This window comes from Malaclemys terrapin, chromosome 8, assembly GCF_027887155.1.
Source record: "Malaclemys terrapin pileata isolate rMalTer1 chromosome 8, rMalTer1.hap1, whole genome shotgun sequence".
NCBI classification, from domain to species: Eukaryota; Metazoa; Chordata; order Testudines; family Emydidae; genus Malaclemys; species Malaclemys terrapin.
The window spans coordinates 56055189-56066391 of NC_071512.1; the positions used below are offsets into that span (position 1 = coordinate 56055189).

Here is an 11203-nt window from a genome sequence, read left to right on the forward strand (position 1 = left end):
CTGTGAAGCTAAAGTGCACTAGTGTAGCAGGGAGAGCTCTGGGCTTTTTTTGCTTTTTTTGCTGCTCTCTGAAATAAAGAAAAGGCAAATTAAAGGCAGAAACTGTTAGTTCACCATTAAAGTTGAGAGAACAGGTACTCAAAAAAACCTCATGTCAATTTCCTGCAAACACGTTAATTTGAACACTTTGTGCATGTGTAGTATTTTCTATCTGAATATGTAGTTTAATAAATGAAAGCTTTATTTTCACATTAAAACATCCAGGATGTGTAATGTGGCCAAGGCAACGTTGCTATAGAAACCTTAACTCTTAGATTTCCTGAGGAGTTTTGTTTTGTTTTGTAGTTGATTTATCAGCCTTCGTGTTGCTCTTATTTTTTTAAATTAATCTCACTTTATGCACAGAATGTGTATGTGTGTTTATAGGACACAATATTAAGATAATGTGAAGGGTCTGGTTTTAAAAAACCCAAAACCTAGTTAAGCTCTCTCCTTGGGGGGCCCTACTGTGTCTTGGTATTCTACCATATCCATATGATTAGTCACTGTTTCAAGAATTGTAATAGTATTATCTTACTTATCAGTTTTAGAATTAGGGCAGGGTTTGGGGAGGCCATGCAGAGGTTTCTACCTCCTATAGCATTGCAGAACCCAGATCCAGAGGGGCTCTCTACCCAGCCACGTGATTGGGAAGTCTTTAGGGTGGGGAAGGCACTAGGCTGGTGAATCTGTTGCTGTGTAGATCTGCCAGCTGTTACTCTCCTCCTTGTGGAGCAGGAGAACAAGCTGTAGAGGCTGTTGCATCTCAGGTATGCAATAGTGGTTGCAAAGCAGCTTTGGAGCCTGGGGGTGAAGATTCCTTATTCTCTGCCTCTATGTGCAGCAGAGAGCAGTACATGGCTTGCCCCTTTATCTGTGCATTTTTTGATAGAATTTGAACCTAATACCGTTTTCAAACTGGGGCACACACCCTTGAGAGGGGTGGAGGAACATTTTGGGGGAGGGGGTGTGCCAGCCCTGTGTGGTGGGGCCCGGGCATCACCTCCACCCCGTGACTCACCTCCAGAGACCATTGCATGCACCTTCCTCCACTCTAAAAACCCAAGTAGGGAGGGGCAGAGGGGCAGGTATTGGCCATGCCCTACTGGTGCAGCCTGGCTGCAAGGTTGAGGAACCTTTGGCTGTGCCATTGGTCATTTGAAACTTTACAGGTGTAGGTAATATAATTAAAGTTGTGTTAAGGTCTCTGTTAGGTTTATCAAGTATATTTTTGCATATGTCTATTTTTGTCTGGGTAGGGGGGTGCAACCAAAACATGTAACTCAAAAGGGGTCTCAGCTCCAAAATTTGCAAACCGTTGCCCTAATAGAATAGGGGAACAAATGTTTCATGCTTTGAACATAATTCATTTGAAAAGCAACTATCCACCTCCTTTATGTGCCAGGTCTTGCATTCAAAATTCTGGCCAAATGTGCTCACAAACGCTTATTGATCTGCAGGGGCATTAGAAGGTAGAGGCGTCTTCATTTCTTGTGGTTTTTATGCACATTCTCGTAATGACTTGGATCATAAACCGATTACCCTCTCATTAAAAGGCTCTTCTGGACCCCTTTCAACAAGGGATTAACCTACCAACATGTTGCAGACGGCAGCGACTTACCAAATGTTTTATTTTTGCAACTCATGCTCCCAGCGTAATTAATTTTGCTTCCTCCCTTTTTATGTTGTTCGCCTCAGATGTGGATCAGGGCCTGATGGATCGTCTCAAGGAAATTAACAGCACTCTGGCAAGCCAGCTTGGCCGATTACAAAACATCCAAAATACAGTGAGGGAGACTGAAGGCCTAGCTGAGCAAGCCCGAGACCGGGTGGAGAGCACAGAAGACCTGATTGAAGTAGCTTCTAATATGCTAGAGAAGGCAAAGATGGCAGTTGCCAATGTGGTGAGTTTTTTGTGACATAAACTCCCTAATGTGTAGTGTCTTCCATTTTTGTGAGTAGAATAAGGTTCTTAACATCTTGAATACATTTCTCGTCCCTGCCCCTTATCACAAACTAGCACTAAGCTTGGGTTGTAACATTGTGTGTTTAACCTCATAGAGAATCTCATAAATCTGGGGATAAGTTTTGTTAGTGTGTGTGTGGCACAAACAAATGAGAAAAATATTACTAGTTGAAAGGAAACTCTTGGTATTCTTCATAGTTTTAAATTTTTTTACTTGCTGTTTATAACAGCGCTTGATTTGGAAACATGTATATCTTTGTACAAGTTTTGTTGTCTCTTCCATTGTACCCTGAGTGAGCTGTGTATATCCCAGTACTCATAAACAACCCTAAAGGATGTCAGTAACCACTTTGCCTCCCACTGTGCTCCCCAGTCTCTCTCTCACATGCACACACTCACACATCCTAAACACAATCTTGGAGCATTTGTTTTTGGGGAAGAACCCATGCAAAAAATCACACAGACTTTGCAAACTAATATAAGAAATGAGAAATAGAGCAGCCACATTAAGTCTGCAACCCGTGACTGTGAATAATTAAAGTGACAATCGAGAAAAGAATAGCTTCTGAAAGGATGTTTGATTTTGCTTTCAGTCCATTACCCCACCAGTCTCCAATGGTGACCCAAACAACATGACTCTCTTGGCAGAAGAGGCTCGTAAACTGGCTGAACGGTAAGGCCCTGTGTGCCAGTACAAAGCATCAATGTAAGGGTAGGGCACTTGTTTTTTGCCTTCTTGAGGGCTCAATGGGCCCCTGCTGGGAAATGGAAGGCTGACCTTAATTTGCCTGAAACGGAGCAAGCCTCCTTTTGCTCAATATGAAGTTGCAGCTGCTTGGATCAAAGATGGGGTATTGAATTCTGGGACCTGTAGTCATCAGAGCTTTATATGAGTTGCCTGACAAGGGCAACCTTTGGCCTAAACACAATGTAAAATCATAGTAATACCCTGCAATTGCCCTCACAAGCTTTACTGGTGTGTTGGCAGTGGGTTGGGGAGACAGAACCTCTTTACTAGCACCCTAATTGTGGTACTGGGAGAGGAAGGGGAGTGGTAGGTGGGAATAAAATAGGCTGGTAATTCTAATTAGATTATTTTCCCTCTGTAATATTGCCCAGACACAAACAAGAAGCTGACGATATTGTGCGCATTGCAAAGGCAGCAAATGATACATCTACAGAGGCGTATACATTGCTATTGAAGACACTGGCAGGAGAGAACCAAACTGCGAGTGACATAGACGAGCTCAACAGGAAGTGAGTCAGTAACAGAAAGCAGATTATTCTCCCTTTGGTTTGAGTGGGGAAGGGGGAATGGTGCTTAAAACAAGATGTCATCTGTACTTTGGCTGGTGGGAGATACCTGCTTTTAAGCAGTAGGTTTCGTGTGAGTTCTCTGTCTTCACTTCTGCCAAGACAGTTTTACTGAATCAGCAAAGGAGGGATAAAAGAATTAAATCATAGGCTAACTGGATACTCTGTTGTCTCTTAGGTATAATCAAGCAAAGAACATTTCTCGAGACCTAGAGAAACAGGCTAACAAGGTGCATGCCGAGGCAGAGGAAGCTGGGAACAAGGCCCTGCAGATCTATGCTAATCTCACCAGTCTTCCTGCTGTGGACTCCAAGGGTCTAGAGGTATCTGAGTCAAGCAACATGCACAGTGTATTCAAAGATCAATGGTGGCAAATATCATAGAATATCAGGGTTGGAAGGGACCTCAGGAGGTCATCTAGTCTAACCCCTGCTCAAAGCAGGACTAATCCCCAGACAGATTTTTGCCCCAGATCCCTAAATGGTCCCCTCAAGGATTGAACTCACCACCCTGGGTTTAGCAGGCCAATGCTCTAACCACTGAGCTATCCCTTCCCCCCCCCCCCCCCCCCAGACTGATGTGATAAATTAATAATGCCTTGTTTAGTGCTTTGCAAACAACACTGGAGCCTAACACCTGTATATTTAAGTGCCATGTAATTTTTGTCTGTATGGAATAGTCAGGACCTTGACATTTCAGTCCTCATCAGAAAGAGGCGAACACAGGAAACTGCATGTTTCTCTATTTATCCATTTCTAAAGGATGAAAGACAGAGTCACCAGCTTTTAGGGAACACAGGAATCTCAGACCTAATGCCAAGCCCTCTAAGCTGTTCCCTTTCCCATTTTCCCTCCTCCCCTTCCCACCATCACCATACACACACACTAGAAGAGAGTTTGATGTAATCTTTTTTGCACAGGGACTGTCTCTGTGTTTGGTATTACATTCAGCACAGTGGGGTCCTGATCATGTTAGGAATTTTTTAGTATCAAATTAGTAATAACTGAATACTAGGAGTCTAACTGCAGCTTCTGTCTCTTTTGAGCACTAGGAAGTACACAGTGTATCTGTTGTCTCCCTGCAAAGAAGTTCTGTTATGTTCACAGAAGCTGGTTTTGTTTCCGATCTCCACATACAGAATGAGGCAAATAAGATCAAGAAGGAAGCAGAGGAGCTGGATCAGCTCATTGACAGGAAGTTGAAGGATTATGAGGATTTGAGAGAGGACATGAAAGGGAAGGAGCTGGAAGTGAAGAATCTCTTGGAGAAAGGAAGGACTGAACAACAGGTTAGTTCTGGGGTGCGCAGGCTCTTACTTCCTGAAGTGACCCTAAGGAAGCAAATGACAGACCAGATCTGAGAGATTCAATTATTCTTATGCTTCTAATAACTGACTTTGCGGACATCAAGGTGGGTGGAGAGAGTAAACAGCAGGTTCTGAACACAAGATAGGAAAAGCTTGTGAAAATACACTGGTGTTGAGTTTCTCACTGGAGGGCATGAGCAACAGCGGACTGTGCTATGTTGTGTCATGGGGACAGGTACCCCTCAAATGAATGTGTTATATGGTTGCAGAGGAAGCATAGTCTATCATTGGTAATGAGCCCTTTTTAATACTGGGCTGGGATTTGCAGGGCCACTGGCATGACACATTGTGGCACGGCTAGATCTTGTTCTATAGAAGATGAGAATATGCTGAGCTGTGTTATGTATCTCTAGACTGCCGACCAGCTGCTGGCCCGAGCAGATGCTGCCAAAGCTCTGGCTGAAGAAGCTGCCAAGAAGGGAAGAGAGACGCTAGAGGAGGCCAATGACATTCTCAGCAACCTGAGAGGTATAAGAGAGACTTCTAGGGACAATATCTGTACATGGTTTGTATAATGACCAGGCCTCTTCCATCAGAGGCAGACTTGTTTAGGGAGTTGTGTGGTTTAAGCTCTCGCCCCTGGAAACTAACTTTTCATTCAACCTACATTGACCATCAACCTACATTGCTAGACTCCACTTATAATTTAGCATCACTATGCAGTCTGCATATTGAGCCTCAACCCTCCCTGATCCGCAGTCACTGGTATTCTGGAAGCTTGGAGCATTGCATTTGCTAGAAGGGAGAAAGCCAATAATAAACTTGTGCAGTCAATCAGTACAAGCAGTCAATCAGTACATCCTGGGTTAATACCTGTGATACCACCACCGTGTGTCTCTCCTGTAACAGAAACCATAGCACTCCTTTCAAAGGCATTGATCAACTTCCCCCCTCCCCCCCTCCCCCAATTCCTTATAGTTATTCTTCCCTCCAATTTAAAGGTAGCATAGGCTGGGCTGCTTGCTAGGCTGCTGGCTAAGTTTCCTTGGCCTGACAAGTGTCTGAGCCTTCCAGAACAGGAGGCAAAACAATGCCTGAATTTTTATCAGATTTTGACAAGCGTGTGAACGATAACAAGACAGCCGCCGAGGGGGCGCTAAAGAAGATTCCTGCCATTACTCGAACCATTGCTGAGGCCAATAATAAGACAAGGCAAGCAGAGCTGGCGCTTGGTAATGCTGCTGATGATGCCAGGGAAGCCAAGAACAAAGCAGACGATGCTGAGAAAATTGCTAATTCTGTCCAGAAGGTGAGACTCTCAGCACTGTTTGAGTCACTCTTTGTGAAGTAGTGAAATTAACTGAGAAAATTTCTTTCTGCTCCTGTCTGTCCTGCTGGGACTATGCACTTCCTGCCCTACTGAGTTGTGTTAAGCCCACGGTGAGCTAACATGGTTTTCACTACCCACTGTGTAAACTCCAGGGAGTGAGATTAGTTGGTGTGAAATCTACTGCTGAATTGTGTGGTTGAGCTTGCCTCTCCCATCAGAAATGGCACATACAGCAGAGAAACTTGCCCTGATGCATTATGAGAGAAAGAAAGAAGTGAAGAATTTTCTTTTGTATCCTGCGTGTTCCACCCTTTCTGAACCTTTTATCTACATTGGCCTTAGAATGCTGCCAGTACAAAGTCTGAGGCCGACAAGACTTTCTCTGATGCGACAGAGCTAGACAAAGAAGTGGATGACATGCTGAAACAGCTGCAAGATGCAGAGAAGGAGCTGAAGAGAAAGCAGGAGGATGCTGATCAGGATATGATGATGGCAGGCATGGTGAGTTATTCTAGGAGCTGAATGCAGTGCGTAGGACAGTAAGAAGAGTGGATTCTGGTATCCGTGGGTGAGAGTTGGTACGTTGGCTCTGTCATTCTTCGTATCTTATTGACTGTCCTGTTGCAAAAACATCTGGTTTGGGTCTCAAGTCCAGTTAGTGACTTTTTTTCACTAAGTTATGTAAGAGAGAGGGGAAAAAACAGGATTAGAATATAATGCCTCTTGTAACTTTAACTATAGAGCACTGCCACAACTTTATAGTCTGGAGACAGACTTCCATGACCTAAGACTTGCCCCATCTCTAACCAAAAGAATGATTGCAGCCCAATATGGTCTCTGTTGTCCAATGGAAGCCTCCTCCATTATTAGTTTTCCTAGGGAAGGCTAAGTAATTTCATTTTTGTATTGCCCTGCTCTCCACACTCACACATTCAAACTGTGATTCAGATCTAAGATTGAAAGGGGTTGGGGATTATCCTAAACAGAGGAGTCAGGGATGCAAAAGAGTATGTAGAGACATATGAGATTAGCTCTTTGTGTCCTTGGGCAAGTTTCATGATCTAGGAGGGCAAGTGTTGGGTGGGGAAGGTTTGCGATGCGGAGAGGCAAATCCATTATGATCCTGACCACTTTGACATCATTGCATTTACATACACTTCTTTTTCTACAGGCTTCACAGGCTGCCCAAGAGGCAGAAGACAATGCGAGAAAAGCTAAGAACTCTGTTAACAGCTTGCTCACCATCATTAATGATCTTCTGGGACAGTTAGGTATATATCTAATTTACAATTCTCCCCACTTCTAGCAGAATTCTGCTCCTAAACACACATGCCTTGTTCTTCAGAACATTGTTGTATTGCAGAAGCTGGAAAAAAGTAGCAATTGGATTAGCTTGGCATCTAATGGGCCATTAAATTATTTATTTCTGAATCCGTTTTTTGTGGGTTATCCTCAAAGACTCACTGTGTATGTGCTGTGTTCATTGCTGCTTTGTGTGAGCATTGCAGATGTGACTCTTTCAGTTTTGCAGTGTCTGAGACTGTTGGTCCTTAAGGTACAAAGAAGGCTGGTGTGTGTATGTGAGGAGCTCTCTTCGTCCTCGTTCATTTCTTGTGCTCAGATTATATTCCTTTCTGCTTTTGGAGACTTAAATACCCGTTTTGGTTACTGCATCTCCTATGATGGTCCCCCAGCAGAGAAGGAGAGCAGAGAAATGATGAAAAGCCCTCTAGCTCCCGTTTGGATAAATAGGTTAATGGTCTTAATGTTGCTGCTTGGAGGAGTCTAGAGCCCTTTTGACAAGCATGCCCTGGCTCCTTCAGGAAAGGAGGAAAGGGAAAGCTCCTGTTCAGAGCCAAAAGGAAGGGTTGAGAGGGAAGGTAGTCCCTTCCACCCTCTTCTCTCTCAGCCACAGTCGCCTACAAAGGGGGCCACCAACAGAGTGTCTCCGATAGACATTGAAAGTAAAATGAGAGCATCAGCTGGCTTTAGACGCTACTATAGCCTTCTAAAGGCAACAAGACATCAGTTAATTACAATGAAAAATATTTTCCCTAACACATTAAACCCTCTTCTTCCCCCCACGCTGCCCACCCTAGAGTTTTGTCCTTGTGCCGTGAACAGCCTGTCGGATGAATGTATATTCACAATAAATGCCTTGCTTTTTTAAAAGTTCAAAGTTCTGCTACATCCAAAGGCTTGAGTTAGGATTTGCTAAATCCCTCCTATGTTTGCAAAGCCCTAGCCCAGCGACAAGTAGAGAATAATTAACCGTATATTGCACAGTTGTGATTCATTCATAGGGATCATATAACCTTATAAACTATGGAAGTGAAGCTTGTGTTAAGAACCCTCAAGATAGAATTTGACCTTGTATTATTAAATTACATTAAAGACCACATATAAAAATGTATTGAAAACAAAAAGGGCCATATCCTCAGCTCGTATAAAGCAGCAGAAGACTTGGCCCACAATGTGTGCAATGAGTTAAGATCATTTAAGTCAGCTGTTACCCATGAAGTATAGAGACTAGGTGATGGGCTTATTATTTATTTGTGGTGGGTTCAGGCAAGTGTGGTGTTTGCATCCAAATACAGAGGAACCCACTTAATCTGAAACTCCACCTTGTGAAGTGCAATGGTAGTTTTGCTTTGTTTCATGTTATTGAAAGTGCCAGTAGCAATTCCAATTAGTATTAATGCTCTGTGAAAACAATTATTTCACCATAAGACGGTTCCACTGTATTAATCCATAATTTGCCCTCTACTGGGTAAGAGCTTGAGAGCAGGCAACAGCCTCATGAAGTGTTAGTGGAATTCACTGTGTGCACTGCTGGTTTTCTAGGGCAACTGGACCCAGTGGACTTGAACAAACTGAATGAGATCGAGGGTACCTTGAACACAGCCAAAGATCAGATGAAAGATAGTGACCTGGACCGGAAAGTGACCGAATTGGAGGATGCAGCCAGGCGGCAGGACGAAGCCATACAGGCCTACAACAGGGACATTGAGGATATCCTGAAAGACATTAACAACCTGGAAGATATCAAGAAGACCTTGCCGTCTGGCTGTTTCAACACCCCGTCCATCGAGAAACCCTAAGGGTGTGCTGGGGGTGGGGGGTATTCCCCCAGTGACTGGTGGAGCAATTGTTTGGCTATGGAGTGCCTTAACACACAGAGTACCTTCTTCGAATCCTCAGCTCTCCGCTGCTCACAGTTGCTGTCTTTTTTCCAAATCAGGAAAAGTTGCAAAGTTTTAAAGAGAAGCAAATTAAATATCCATTTTGGGGCATCAAAAGTTTTTTTTTTTTTTTTTATAAATTTTCTCTTCCTCAACACTCCACCTTTGCCCCTCTCTCATACACACTTCCCTTTGATTTGCACAATGATGTGAAATGTTTTGGACTACTCTTACTGCGGTGCAGAAATGACCACGTGAGCCGGTGTACAGTGGGGCAAACTAGCTTTCGTTTTTCTCCTCTTCCCCCTAACATGTTAAAACCTCCTCAGTCCCAGAGTTCGCTGTTTCTATGAAGGAAAGGGTTGGCTATCAAAGTATTATACAATGGCCAGTATAGCTGCACTCATAAAGAACACTAATCCCCTTCCCCAAATGTTAACCATTTTTTAAAAAATCTACGTAAATTAGTGGCCAATCAAAAATTTTTTTGTACCCATCTACCAAATGGTTTAGCATCTTTCTAGAGTGCAGTATATCCATCTACTGAGAAAGATATACAGCCTCTAAGAAGAGCTTGAGGGAGGAAAGGGAGAGGAATGGGGTGATAGGTCTCAACAACATTACTGTTGACCTATCAACTAGAAATTTTGTCTCATATCTGTGAACAGCTGCCTAACCCAATTCTCCAAGTAGGGAATCTTGCAAGTGATCAGCTCTGATCTCCTCAGTAATAGTCACTAGGAGTCTTCCTAGTGAAAACTTCCAGAGTTAGAGAGAGAGAGAGAGAGAGAGAGAGAGAGAGACAGATTTTTTTAAAGCCACTAAGGTCTTTTTGAAGAAGAAAGCCGAGAGCTCTTACCAGTTAGTCTGTCTGAATATGAAGTTGGTGCCTTCAGGTAGAAAATGGGTGTCTAAGATAGAGATGTAAGGGTCTGTCTCTCCATCCCTATTTTCCTGCTGATCTCCCAGTCTTCCTAAAATGTTGCAGCACAGATTGTTCAGGCCTAGCTCTGATGGCAGATATCCAGCACACGCAGTATTTCACACAGCTGCCACTGCTGCCTCTTTAGAATTTTTGTCCAACTCAATGTCACCTGCTCCCACCTAGTTAAGCTACCTTGTAGGGTGGGGGGAGGGGTTGCCTTTAACTCCTCCCCCTTGAGTTTTCTCATTAGATCAGTCTGACACCCCCTGCCTTTGAGATCCATATATATCTATTCTTAAACACTATGCAACTTTGTACGTTTGCGTAGCGGGGAAGAAATTATTATCTGACACACACTGGTGCTATTAATTATTTCAAATTGATATTTTTTGAGTGAATGTGGGTTTTTTGTTTTGTGTCTGTTTGTTTTATCATGATTATAGAGTGAGGAAGTCTATCTTTTTGTGTGTGTGTAAATATACTCGGTCCTATTTCCAGAATGGCACAGTCTGTTCTTCTCTACTTGCTTCCTCTTAACCATCACTACACATGCACCATATATCTCTTCCGTTTATTATTCCTTTGGGGTCGGGCATTTCCCCTGGCCAGGCTCCTGCTTTCTTCCCTCCTTTGTGTTTGCAATATCTCTATTCTGTGGTATTAACAATAACCCGCTTGCCTGTGTGTGCAGCCCAATGATGGGGCACCCAGCCTCTCTTCCAGAGCCAGCCCCAGCCCCCTGAAGAACTCTGAAGTGTGTAGCTCATAAGAAACTGATTACCATCTTTGTTTCTGACTAATGAAAGTGAGATGCTGATTTTGGATGGTTATGGCTTTGCTCCTGGGAGTTGTAGCACTATATTATAGGCCCAGTAGAGGTCTAAATGCTGAATCTGTAGCCTTCCTACATGTGCGAGAAATGAGAGCTCAGTTTGGGGCTCTGTACAGCATCAGGGACAGTGCTAGTGGGCAGGGGAGAGTGGTTCCAGCCAGCCCTCATGTCTCCTGCGTCTTTCTAAGAGCTTGTTACAATTTACCAAAAACTGACTTGGAATTCCCCTGCCTGTGAATGCTCCTAATCTCACCAGTGGAGGAGAGCTGCCTTCACCCGTCACACTTCTGGAACTTTCACATATCAGTA

The 11203-nt window shown here is 43.6% G+C and overlaps 1 protein-coding gene across 1 annotated transcript in view; it reads left to right on the forward strand.

The window, feature by feature from the left end:
* The window catches only part of LAMC1 (laminin subunit gamma 1), a 128423-nt gene extending 118501 nt beyond the window's left edge, over positions 1 to 9922 (forward strand). Inside the window, exons 19-28 of the mRNA XM_054037613.1 lie at positions 1738 to 1943; positions 2599 to 2678; positions 3125 to 3262; positions 3498 to 3642; positions 4458 to 4607; positions 5039 to 5153; positions 5735 to 5934; positions 6298 to 6456; positions 7127 to 7226; positions 8800 to 9922. Of these exons, the coding sequence (XP_053893588.1) occupies positions 1738 to 1943; positions 2599 to 2678; positions 3125 to 3262; positions 3498 to 3642; positions 4458 to 4607; positions 5039 to 5153; positions 5735 to 5934; positions 6298 to 6456; positions 7127 to 7226; positions 8800 to 9056 (1550 nt within the window). The 3' untranslated portion in view covers positions 9057 to 9922. The remainder of the gene's footprint in view (positions 1 to 1737; positions 1944 to 2598; positions 2679 to 3124; positions 3263 to 3497; positions 3643 to 4457; positions 4608 to 5038; positions 5154 to 5734; positions 5935 to 6297; positions 6457 to 7126; positions 7227 to 8799) is intronic.
* Positions 9923 to 11203: the final 1281 nt, after the last annotated feature.